The 13,159-nt window shown below is 44.1% G+C and overlaps 2 protein-coding genes across 2 annotated transcripts in view; one reads left to right on the top strand and one right to left on the bottom strand.

Annotated features, from left to right (window-relative positions):
• Positions 1–3,732, bottom strand: part of ttbk1a (tau tubulin kinase 1a) — a 77,071-nt gene extending 73,339 nt beyond the window's left edge. The window contains exon 1 of the mRNA XM_041785236.1: positions 3,630–3,732. The gene's annotated coding sequence lies outside the window, so the exon portion shown is untranslated. The remainder of the gene's footprint in view (positions 1–3,629) is intronic.
• pex6 (peroxisomal biogenesis factor 6) overlaps positions 1–13,159 on the top strand; it is a 39,659-nt gene that overhangs the window by 8,282 nt on the left and 18,218 nt on the right. Inside the window, exons 3-6 of the mRNA XM_041785176.1 lie at positions 5,631–6,147; positions 7,825–8,445; positions 10,338–10,507; positions 10,985–11,068. Coding sequence (XP_041641110.1) covers positions 5,631–6,147; positions 7,825–8,445; positions 10,338–10,507; positions 10,985–11,068 — 1,392 coding nt within the window. The remainder of the gene's footprint in view (positions 1–5,630; positions 6,148–7,824; positions 8,446–10,337; positions 10,508–10,984; positions 11,069–13,159) is intronic.

The following is a 13,159-nucleotide window of genomic DNA, read 5'->3' as shown; positions in this document are numbered from 1 at the left end:
TTTTTAGTTTACTTTCTGGAAACAGCAGATGCTGATTGCAGACTAAGAGGAGAGGGAGCATCCAGCTTGTTCTCCTGGCTCAGTTCTAAAGCCTGCATCTCTGATGGTATGGGCTCACATTAGTGCTGCACAATGGTAACATGGCCCTGTCCCTACTTTTTTGAGACGTGTTGCTGCCATCAAATTTAAAATGAGCTAATATTTCCTGAAATGTTCAAATGTCTCAGTTGAACATCTGATATGTTGTTTACGTTCTGTTGTAATAAAATATGAGTTTATGAGTTTGGCAACCAATGCAGCGACCCAACTTTTTTTAGAACTGAGATGTGCAAAAATTTTGGCAATGAAAGAACAATAGCAAAAGACATAACATCCCATCCTGTTTCAGAAAAGCCCCCTCTCAGCAGGATCATTTTACTAATAGATATTAAATACTAAAGTTCTCTGCTACTGTAGCTCATAACCCTCTCCACTGTAAAAGCTTCACACAGAACCATTCAACCTGTTTGCTACTGTAGCTCATAACCCTCTCCACTGTAAAAGCTTCACACAGAACCATTCAGCCTGTTTGCTACTGTAGCTAATAACCCTCTCCACTGTTTAGGCTCCACACAGAACCATTCAGCCTGTTTGCTACTGTAGCTAATAACCCTCTCCACTGTTTGGGCTCCACACAGAACCATTCAGCCTGTTTGCTACTGTAGCTCATAACCCTCTCCACTGTAAAAGCTTCACACAGAACCATTCAGCCTGTTTGCTACTGTAGCTCATAACCCTCTCCACTGTTTAGGCTCCAAACAGAACCATTCAGCCTGTTTGCTACTGTAGCTCATAACCCTCTCCACTTTTTAGGCTCCACACAGAACCATTCAGCCTGTTTGCTACTGTAGCTCATAACCCTCTCCACTGTTTAGGCTTCACACAGAACCATTCAGCCTGTTTGCTACTGTAGCTCATAACCCTCTCCACTGTTAAAGCTTTACACAGAACCATTCAGCCTGTTTGCTACTGTAGCTCATAACCCTCTCCACTGTTTAGGCTCCACACAGAACCATTCAGCCTGTTTGCTACTGTAGCTCATAACCCTCTCCACTGTTAAAGCTTTACACAGAACCATTCAGCCTGTTTGCTACTGTAGCTCAAAACCCTCTCCACTGTTTAGGCTCCACACAGAACCATTCAGCCTGTTTGCTACTGTAGCTCATAACCCTCTCCACTGGTTAGGCTCCACACAGAACCATTCAGCCTGTTTGCTACTGTAGCTCATAACCCTCTCCACTGTTTAGGCTCCACACAGAACCATTCAGCCTGTTTGCTACTGTAGCTCATAACCCTCTCCACTGGTAAGGCTCCACACAGAACCATTCAGCCTGTTTGCTACTGTAGCTCATAACCCTCTCCACTGTTGAAGCTTCACACAGAACCATTCAGCCTGTTTGCTACTGTAGCTCATAACCCTCTCCACTGGTAAGGCTCCACACAGAACCATTCAGCCTGTTTGCTACTGTAGCTCATAACCCTCTCCACTGTTGAAGCTTCACACAGAACCATTCAGCCTGTTTGCTACTGTAGCTCATAACCCTCTCCACTGGTAAGGCTCCACACAGAACCATTCAGCCTGTTTGCTACTGTAGCTCATAACCCTCTCCACTGTTGAAGCTTCACACAGAACCATTCAGCCTGTTTGCTACTGTAGCTCATAACCCTCTCCACTGTTTAGGCTCCACACAGAACCATTCAGCCTGTTTGCTACTGTAGTTCATAACCCTCTCCACTGTAAAAGCTTCACACAGAACCATTCAGCCTGTTTGCTACTGTAGCTCATAACCCTCTCCACTGTTTAGGCTCCACACAGAACCATTCAGCCTGTTTGCTACTGTAGTTCATAACCCTCTCCACTGTAAAAGCTTCACACAGAACCATTCAGCCTGTTTGCTACCGTAGCTCATAACCCTCTCCACTGTAAAAGCTTCACACAGAACCATTCAGCCTGTTTGCTACTGTAGCTCATAACCCTCTCCACTATTTAGGCTCCACACAGAACCATTCAGCCTGTTTGCTACTGTAGCTCATAACCCTCTCCACTGTTTAGGCTCCACACAGAACCATTCAGCCTGTTTGCTACTGTAGCTCATAACCCTCTCCACTGTAAAAGCTTCACACAGAACCATTCAGCCTGTTTGCTACTGTAGCTCATAACCCCCTCCACTGTTTAGGCTCCACACAGAACCATTCAGCCTGTTTGCTACTGTAGCTCATAACCCTCTCCACTATTTAGGCTCCACACAGAACCATTCAGCCTGTTTGCTACTGTAGCTCATAACCCTCTCCACTGTTTAGGCTCCACACAGAACCATTCAGCCTGTTTGCTACTGTAGCTCATAACCCTCTCCACTGTAAAAGCTTCACACAGAACCATTCAGCCTGTTTGCTACTGTAGCTCATAACCCCCTCCACTGTTTAGGCTCCACACAGAACCATTCAGCCTGTTTGCTACTGTAGCTCATAACCCTCTCCACTGTAAAAGCTTCACACAGAACCATTCAGCCTGTTTGCTACTGTAGCTCATAACCCTCTCCACTGTAAAAGCTTCACACAGAACCATTCAGCCTGTTTGCTACTGTAGCTCATAACCCTCTCCACTTTTTAGGCTTCACACAGAACCATTTTGCCTGTTTGCTACTGTAGCTCATAACCCTCTCCACTGTTTAGGCTTCACACAGAACCATTCAGCCTGTTTGCTACTGTAGCTCATAACCCTCTCCACTGTAAAAGCTTCACACAGAACCATTCAGCCTGTTTGCTACTGTAGCTCATAACCCTCTCCACTGTTTAGGCTCCACACAGAACCATTCAGCCTGTTTGCTACTGTAGCTCATAACCCTCTCCACTGTAAAAGCTTCACACAGAACCATTCAGCCTGTTTGCTACTGTAGCTCATAACCCTCTCCACTGTTTAGGCTCCACACAGAACCATTCAGCCTGTTTGCTACTGTAGCTCATAACCCTCTCCACTGTAAAAGCTTCACACAGAACCATTCAGCCTGTTTGCTACTGTAGACAGAACCATTCAGCCTGTTTGCTACTGTAGCTCATAACCCTCTCCACTGTTTAGGCTCCACACAGAACCATTCAGCCTGTTTGCTACTGTAGCTCAGAGGCTCTGACATTGGTGACACCTTAATATTCCCCAGCTCTAATGTATTATTGACCTGTTATCCCACAGCACTGGCCGGCCTGCTGAGCCCTGGTTCTTCTCCCACAGGTCTCTCCTTGATGACAGGAGCAGCTGGGTGAGGCAGGCGGCGCTCTTAGTCCCACCCTCCGAGCAGCACCTGGCCTCCTCCTCCTCCACCCTCTGATGTTCGAGCCTTCTAAACGTTCCTTAAATGACCCGCACCGTCTCATAGCAACAGCAGACTGAATTCTAGAAAACTCCATCGACCTGATCACTCGGTGTTTTTTCCTGATCAGAGATCCTGACCGTGGCCTTCGAGGCTCCACGCACTCACACTCTCCCACTCCGACCCCTCGGTATCTCATCGCCTCCATTCCCGCCTCTCTTGACGCTTCCTCCGGCCGCTTTGCATCGTTTTAACCGTTCTAATCGGTGTCGGAGGTTTTCTTACCTGAACGCTGTTTTCCGTCCGGAGCCGATCGGCAGCATCCTCCTCCACTCCCTCTGCTCCATCTCTCCAGCATCAGCACCACTCACACACACACGTACACAAACACACACTTCCTCTGTGTCTAAATATTACAGACGCAGAGCCACGGCGCCCCCTGTTGACCCGGAGGATGTTCAAGGATAGCAGGAGAGTACGACAAAAGAACCACCGTGATGACGACAGCAGCGGTGCCGCGGCTCGTTTGTCAACGTTAATCCGAGCATCCACCTAGGGAGGAGGGTCAGTAGCACTGGAAAGAAACAAGGTGGAACCCAAGTCCTAAAGCCAGACTTAAAATTCCGAATTGAAAGTCTAAAGCCAGAATTCTGACTTTGAGACTTTGAGATTTTCATCTCAGAATTCAAATTTGATCTCAGAATTCAATCTTTAATTTCAGAATTAAATCTTTAATCTCAGATATCTGACTTTAATCTCAGAATTGATCTGAGAATTCTGACTTTAATCTTTGAGTTCCTACGTTAAACTCAGAATTCAGACATAAAATAAGAGTTATGATTGTTTTACCCCCGAAACAGCTATCTAGATTTTTTTTCTCAAAATTCTAACTCTAATCCCAGAATTCTGACTTTGATTCCAGATTTAAGACTCTAATCCCAGAATTCTGACTTTGATCACGGAATACCAACTTTCATCTTGGATTTCAGACTTTGATCTCAGATTTCTGACTTTGATCTCAGATTTCTGACTTTGATCTCAGATTTCTGACTTTGATCCCAGATTTCAGACTTTGATCCCAGATTTCTGACTTTGATCCCAGATTTCTGACTTTGATCTCAGATTTCTGACTTTGATCTCAGATTTCTGACTTTGATCTCAGATTTCTGACTTTGATCCCAGATTTCTGACTTTGATCCCAGATTTCTGACTGTAATCCCAGAATTCTGACTTTGATCTCAGAATTCTGATTTTAATCTCAAATCAGAATTCTGAGATAAGTATTAGAGCTCTGACTTTTTCCAAATTCTGACATTTTTCACAGAATAAAAATTTTTCACTCAATTTTTTTCCAGTTTCCCCAGTCTTCTGGGTTTTATAGAATGAAAAATATTGCTTAATGTTGTGTGGCTATTTTTCCTAAACCTGCTATGAACCTGGCACCACGTTGTGGTGCCTAGTCTCGCAGTTATGGTCCAAAGTCTTGTTAAAGCTGACTGCTGAGGCTACGTTTAGCCTCAGTTCTGATCTTTTGTTCAGATCAGATTTTTGTTTGGCTGTTCACACTGTGGTTGAATTCTTAGAGACCAGATATGTATCTGATTTATCACATATTAACTTCCCCTACTGACCCTCATCATAATTTTACACAAATCAAGTTTGACATAAATTTATAGAACTATCCAATCTGATTCCAGGGTGAATGGGGTAGATTTGGGAGGACAAGGTCAAAGGTCACCATGTGCACATCTTGTGCACATATAATTTAAGTATGCATTAAGAGATTTTTCAGATATTGTCACAAGCTAACTTTTGGAATTGAGGGTGAACTGATTAGATTTTAGAGGTCAAAGGTCACTGTGACCTTACATAAGTATCACTAAGTGTAACCATCTTTATTCATGAGAGCCAATTTAAGAAATGTCTGTCAGTCTTTTATCGCACTAGATCAGTGGTTTCCTCGTGGTGTGCCTAGAGGTTAGTCTGGCTGTGCCGCATTATTAAAACAACTCTACAACAATTAAAGATGCTGTAACGTGTGTTTAAACAGGCTGTTTGGCTTGGATATGGGTATGGTGAGATTTGGGCTTGATCCTAAGTGTGTCTTGAGTGAAACAGTTTTAACACCACAGCTCTAGACTCACATTAACACATTTTTCTCGGAGCTGGAAAATCCTGTATAAAAAATTAACATTTCAGTGGTCGTAATCCATGTAGTCCCTCAGAGCCTCCACGAGGGGGCGGTAATATCCTGTAATCTTAATACCAACAGCGATGATGACGTAGATCAAAGATGGCGGCCCAGGTAGAGTTGTGTTGTTTGGAGAGTTTCCCCTCTCACCTGAGTCCTCTGGATGTTCTGATGTTACAGTGTCACTTGGATTCAGTATTTCAGACCGACATAGACCCACCGACCCTCCTCTTCACCCCGCAGCGGCCCGAGGGCTCTGACAGGCCGGGCATTTTACTGCGAGTTCACCCGACCACCGAAGAGGAGACAGCGGGCTGTGGAGGAGGAGCCTCCCGCCGGGCAGAGCTCAGTGCCCGGGCAGTGTGTCTGTTCACCAGCCGCCTCTTCATGCAGCTCCACGGGCTCCAGCGGCTCGGCAGCAGGGGGACAATCCGAGCTCTGGAGCCTGTCAGTCTGGACAGAGTGGTGCTGGGAGCCCGCAGCAGACAGAGCCTCCGCCGGGCAGCAGAGGAGAGGTTCACCGCCGGACTGCTGGAGCTCTGCCGCCCGGGACAGACGCTGCTGGCCCGGCGGGGAGAGCCGCTGCTGCTGCCGGGAGAGGACCATGGCCAGGTGAGAGCAGCTTCATTTAAAGGCTTTAAACTGGGAATTAAATCTGTTAGTCTCTATTTCTGTCTATTCTCTGACAGAGCTCCTTTGGCTCTGTGTGTTTTTTTTTTGTTTGTTTTTTTAGGTTTTAAAGGTTTTATGTTTATTTTGAAGCTCTTAACTCTTAAATAGAGTTACAGAAAAAAGAAGAGAAGAAAGCACAGCAAAAAACAGGGAACAGAGTGTCAAATAAGTGGCTGAAAGTGGCAAAAATGGTGAAAAGCAGTTAAAAAGTGGCAAAAATTGGTTATAAGTTTAAAAAAGGGAGTTCAGAGGGCCAAAACTGACAGAAATAAGTGGTGAACAAGGGTTAAAGAGTGACAGAACTGGTTATTAATGGCAAAGAGGGTTAAAAGTGGGGAAAAAAGGGATAAAGTAGCAAATCTGGGATAAGAAAGGAAACAATAAGCAAAAATGGACAGTAAATGGTGAAAAGCAGTTAAAAAGGCAAGAATTTGATTTAATATGGAAATAAATGTGGCAAAAATGTTCAGAACAGTGATGAAAAGCAGTTAAAAAGTGGTAAAAACAAACATCACAACTCAATAATACCCTGAACACACTTTATAGCACCAAAATACAGAAACTGTTCGCCAGGATGCTAACTAGCATCAATGCTGCTGAGGAACCTGTTAGCCAGGATGCTAACTAGCATCATGCTGCTGAGGAAACTGTTAGTCAGGATGCTAACTAGCATCAATGCTGCTGAGGAACCTGTTAGCCAGGATGCTAACTAGCATCAATGCTGCTGAGGAAACTGTTAGCCAGGATGCTAACTAGCATCAATGCTGCTGAGGAACCTGTTAGCCAGGATGCTAACTAGCATCATGCTGCTGAGGAAACTGTTAGTCAGGATGCTAACTAGCATCAATGCTGCTGAGGAACCTGTTAGCCAGGATGCTAACTAGCATCAATGCTGCTGAGGAAACTGTTAGCCAGGATGCTAACTAGCATCAATGCTGCTGAGGAAACTGTTAGCCAGGATGCTAACTAGCATCAATGCTGCTGAGGAACCTGTTAGCCAGGATGCTAACTAGCATGACTGCTGCAGAGGAAACTGTTAGCCAGGATGCTAACTAGCATCAATGCTGCAGAGGAAACTGTTAGCCAGGATGCTAACTAGCATCAATGCTGCTGAGAAAACTGTTAGCCAGGATGCTAACTAGCATCAATGCTGCTGAGGAAACTGTTAGCCAGGATGCTAACTAGCATCAATGCTGCTGAGGAAACTGTTAGCCAGGATGCTAACTAGCATGACTGCTGCTGAGGAACCTGTTAGCCAGGATGCTAACTAGCATCAATGCTGCTGAGGAAACTGTTAGCCAGGATGCTAAGTAGCATCAATGCTGCTGAGGAACCTGCTAGCCAGGATGCTAACTAGCATCAATGCTGCTGAGGAAACTGTTAGCCAGGATGCTAAGTAGCATCAATGCTGCTGAGGAACCTGTTAGCCAGGATGCTAACTAGCATCAATGCTGCTGAGGAAACTGCTAGCCAGGATGCTAACTAGCATGACTGCTGCTGAGGAACCTGTTAGCCAGTGTCCCCCTGCTACATCTTTGTGTGGCGGTAGGAGGAGCGTTACGGCGCTGGACTCGTGGTCTTCCTCTTTGTTATGTGGTTTTCCTTCGTGTGTTTCAGGACCGTCAGCTAGACCTGTTGGTGTTGGACTGCAGTCCCGTTACTCAGGGCGTGATCACGGCCGCCACCTCTGTGGTTCTGACGGACTGCTGGGATTCAGTGGACCCTCTAGGCCTGGCCCCCCGTGGCCCCGCCCCTTCCGCTAGACCGCTCCGACTCTGCGTGTCAGACTTCGCTCATTACGCCGACGGCCTCGGAGGAGGCCGGTCTCTGCTGGACAACAGGAAGCTGCTGGACTCGGGGTTCTCCGGCGTCCTGCAGGCGTTGGAGTGCAGGCTGGACGTGCGGGTGGTGGACGTCGGGCGGAGGATCGGGGTCGATGGCGTGGACGTGGACAGCGGCGTTTTTGTCAGTAAGCAGCTGCTGCTCAGGCTCGGACTCTTCAACCAGGAGTGGGTGAAGCTGTCGAGGCCGGGCGGGCCCTCCAGACCGCCGATGCGTCAGAATGAGGTCAGAGGGGGCGGGGCCAGAGAGCGGCTGGTGTCTGTGGTGGTCGTGGATCCAAGTCAGAGTCCAGACCTGCAGAGTCAGGATGAAGTCGGTTTCATATCAGAGACTCTTTGGTTCAACATGAGCGAGGGAGAAGAGATCCCCGTGAGCAGCTGCACGCTGAGGATGAAGGTACAACCGCCGACACGCAACACACACGCCAAAACAGGAAGTCAGGAGACATCGCTGACTCTTCTGATTTATCCTTGATCATTGAGCCGTGATTCCTAAACGTAGGGCCCACACAGCCAAAAATTACCCTGAACATTAGGGCTGAACAATTTGCAAAAACAATCTAATTGCAATTTTTTTCCTGCAGTATTGCGATTTGAAATGCGATTATTTAAGTTCCTCCGTTTTTCTGTTGTTTAACAAACATGAGCAAGAAATCATTCTGTATTATAACAAGTACAACATTAGATGAGTTTAAACTAGGGCTAAATTTAGAAAAAAATATCTTTCTGTGATTTTGGCTGCTAAAGATAATCTGATATCAGTTGCTCTCTTGAAGGGGATGATCATTTCTCATATTCTTCTCATTTTGATGAAGAAAAATAAATGCATGAGAAAGAAAAGTAAGATTTTTGTAAAAAATGAAATGAAATAAAATAAAGATACTTGAAGGTTTTAGTAATGTATGAAGCAGTGATATTCGCATTATTGCAAAAAAACATTGCAATTAGATTAATTTTGCAAATCGTTCAGCCCTACTCAGAATGATGCTAGTGGAGGAGCAGGCCGGGGGGGGGGGGGTCCCACCGGGACACAGTACAGAACAGCCGTGAAAGCACCTTCATACCCTCCATCTAAAAGGATGCAGCAGAAATGTATATCACAGTGTTGTCTGCATAGAGGCGGAGTTCTGAATCAGTAACACTGAAACACGAGTCGTTGATTGTTTCTTTAATTACTGAGGAGCTGTTAAATCTGATCTTTCCCAAACTCAATCACAGCAGGGGCCGAAGTCTGAATTAAGACCTAACCTGAGGGCCTAACAGGGTCAACATTTAACCATTAACTGTCAACCTCATTTTCACTCGTGATGAATTAATGGGAAGGAAAAATTTAGCACTGATAATAAATGATTTTTGAGATTGTAAAAAGTCTAAATGACTAGTCTAAAGACTCAAATTCAGAGATAAAAGACAAAATTATCTGTTTGAAAGGTCAAAAAATGACATTTAAAGTCAAAATAATGATTTTTTAAAGTTTAATATATGAGATAGAAACTTAAAACCCTGATTTTTAAAAGTCATAATATAAAATAAAAATCCAAATCACAAGTTTTAATGGTAAAAAATAAGATAGAATTCATTAAAAAATAACATATTTAAAACATATTTAAAATTGGTAAAAGATGTTGCTTAATAATGGCAAAAAATGGTGGAAAAGGTGTTGAAATTGGATTTTTAAAGAACATAAATAGGATAAAGGTGGCGAAAATTAGATAAAAGTGGCTAAAAATGGATTAAATTGGCAAGAATGGGTACAAAGAGTGGTAAAAGTGGATTAAAAAGTGCAAAAAATTGAGGGAAAGTAGGTGGACTGGGATGACAAATTGATAAAAACTGGCAAGAACTGTGGTTAAAATAGGCAATAAGGGGTGTAAAAAGTGGTTAATAGTGGCAATAATGAGGCAACAATAGGCAGAAAGTGGCAAGAATTGGTTTAAAAGTGACAAAAACAGGCAGAAAAAAGTGATGGAAAGGATATAAAATTTATGCAAATGGGTTTTAAGTGGCAAAAATGTTCTATAATTGGCAACATTGATGTTTAATAGTGTTAAAAAAAGGGTTAAAATTGGTCAAATTGGTGTAATTTGAAAACCATTCTTAGTTTTTTTAAGGCATCTGTAGACCCTCTCTCAGTGTCTCGCAACCCCCAATGGGGTCCCGACCCCAAGGTTGAGAACCACTGCTCTGGTTAAAAGTTACTACAACAGAGGTAAAAGCTCTGGTTTTCAAAAGTACTCACAAAGTAAAAGTCCAGGAGAAAACTTGATGTTTTTTATGTTTTCCTCTCAGAGGTGGCGGTCGTCTGCTCCGGACGCCGGAGGCTCACGCTCTGACAGTTTCTGCCGCTCGGCGTCTCCTCCGTTTGCCAGCGAGCTTCACATCCAGCTGGTCGTCTCTCCGCTGTACAACAACCTGAGCTGCTGCGATAACCTGCTGTCTGAGCACTTCAGCACGCCAAGGTTAGCTCGATAAGACGGGAGCATGGTTAGTGTTTTAACAAACCTTTATCTGGAGGTATGCACCTTTGAGGTTATTCTTCTTTAGTCTGACTGGTAGTTGATTTTTACTAGCTCCTTCATGGCTGCATGGATGATTTAGTGTTTTCACTTCATGCTCATTATTAACTCACCCATACCTCCTCTGTGAGCCGACCACAGACTCAGACCTGCTCTGAAGCAGCGAACAGAGAAAGCTGGGAGGTGATTGGCTGTTTGTCTTGTCAGTCACTAGTATAATCCTGTTATGTAGGCTGTTGTTTCTTCAATCACTAGCAGATCTTAACCTTCAGTGGATTGGTTTTACTGATATTATCACACAAAAGGGGAGGGCTATCATCACAGCCCTGCCAGCCTGGTATTCTCCTGTATGTGGCCCTCAGAGACTAAAGTCCAGACACCCCTGTCCCGGTCTGACCAGTGTGTGTTGTCTGTGTGCAGACTGGTTTCAGAGGGAGACATCCTGACGGTTCCTGCTGAGAAACATCCCGACCTGCTGCAGAGCAACGCCGAGGGAATCCACAGGTACAGACGTGGCGTTTAACCAGCAGGCTGAGGCGGCATTTGTGTCGTTTCCAGCTGTGCTGACCTCTCCGTCCTGAAGGTTGTGACACATTCAGGCAAAATGTTTAGGGTTAAAGCTCACAGAGAAACGGCGACAGACATGTATACTAAGTCTAAGAAAGCGCTCACATGTGAGAAACCCCCCGACTCACCAGTCCCACCCATACATCCTGCTGTTACCGAGGTTTTTATGACCCTCCTCCTGCTTCCACATCTCCCTACAGCTCAGAGTATCAACCCGTGCTGCACAGAGACGATGGTTTAGACCAGTTACTCAACCCTGCTCAACCAAAGAGCCAAACTGTTGAAAGATTCCAACGCAAGAGCCACAATCTAAGTGGTGAAAAGTGACTAAAATGGGCAAAAAGCTGTAATAAGGTGGGAAAATGAGGTAAAAGTTGCACTGCATGGCAAAAAGTGGCTGAAATGGGCGAAAGATTGCAAAGAAGCAGGATAAAAGTGGCTAAAACTGATGAAAAGGGGCAAAAGTGGGATTAAAGTGGCAAAAATGGTCAATAAAGTGGCTTAAAAGAAGCAGTAAAATATGCTGAAAGTGACAGAAATTGGTTAAAAGGGGCAAAAAATGGGGAAGAAGGGGCAAAAACAGGCATACAATGGAAAAACTGGGTGAAAAGTGGCAAAAATGGGTACTGTCAAAAAAAATGAGGTACAGGTGGTCAAAAAGTAGCAAAAACTGAGTGAGAAGTGACTAAAGTGGGCAAAAAAAGTGGATAATTGTGGTATTTATTGGCAAAAGGCAGCTGATAGGGCCAAAAATTGCAAAGGGTTGGGATTTAAGTGGCTAAAACTGCTGAAATGGGCAAAAGTGGGAAAAATGGTTGACAAAGTGGCTAAAAGTAGTGGTAAAATATGCTTAAAGCAACAGAATTGGATTATAAGGGGCAAAAAATGGGGAAGAAGGCGGCAAAACAGGCATACAATGGAAAAACTGGGTGAAAAGTGGCAAAAATGGGTACTGTAAAAAAAAAGCTGAGTTACAGGTGGTCAAAAAGTGGCAAAAAATAAAAGAAAAGTGACAAAATGGAAAAAAAGCTGTAAAAGGTGGGAAAATGGGGTAAAAGTGGTATATAATGGCAAAAGGCAGCTGAAAGGGCCAAAAATTGCAAAGAAGCAGGATAAAAGTGGCTAAGACCGATGAAAAGGGAAAAAATGGATGAAAAAATGGCTTAAAGAAGTGGTAAAATATGCTATAAGCAACAGAAATTGATTAAAAGTGGCAAAAAATGGGGGAAAAGGGGCAAAAGATACAAGAACTTTATTTATCCCCGAAGGGAAATTCAATGGTCTGGGAGTCTCATCTGTTTACTGTAGAGTTATACAGTCTAATAGCTGATGGTATGAAAGATCCTCTAAATCTTTCTGTCCTGCAGCGCAGGGATAGGAGCGTCCACCACCGTTGTTTCTTTGCTCTCTGAGGGAGATATGAAGTGGATGATCCATGTTTATCAGAATGGCCTCCACCTTGCTCAGTGCGCGTCTCTCCTCCTCATCCTCCAATGAGTTCAGCTTGATTCCTCCACAGAGCCAGCTTTTTTCACCAGTTTGTTCAGACGCCTTGCATCCTTGTGTTTTACACTGCCTCCTCAGCAGACTGCAGCATAAAACAGAACACTTGCCACCACAGACTGATAAAACATCTGGCATCATCAAAATGGGTGCAAAGTCCAAAAATGAGATACAGGTGGTCAAAAAGTAGCAAAAAATATAAGTGAAATGTGACTAAATGTGACTATGGGCAAAAAAGCTGTAAAAGGTGAGAAAGTGGGGAAGAATTGGCATTCAATGGCAAAAGGCAGCTTAAATGGGTGAAAAATTGCAAAGAAGCAGGATAAAAGTGGCAAAAACTGATGAAAAAGGGCAAAAAGTGGCTAAAGGATGTGGTAAAAATGGGCTAAAAGCAGCAGAAATGATTTAAAAGTGGCAAAAAAATGATACTAAAAAGGGCAAAAAAATTGTAAATATGGGCAATGGAAATATACAGAGAAAAAATAAAGGTTGACAATTAAAACCTACTGTACAAGTGTGTGAAAT

The sequence above is a fragment of the Cheilinus undulatus genome, linkage group 4, assembly GCF_018320785.1.
Source record: "Cheilinus undulatus linkage group 4, ASM1832078v1, whole genome shotgun sequence".
In the NCBI taxonomy this organism is placed as follows: domain Eukaryota; kingdom Metazoa; phylum Chordata; class Actinopteri; order Labriformes; family Labridae; genus Cheilinus; species Cheilinus undulatus.
This window is presented reverse-complemented; position numbering and strand designations above follow the sequence as displayed.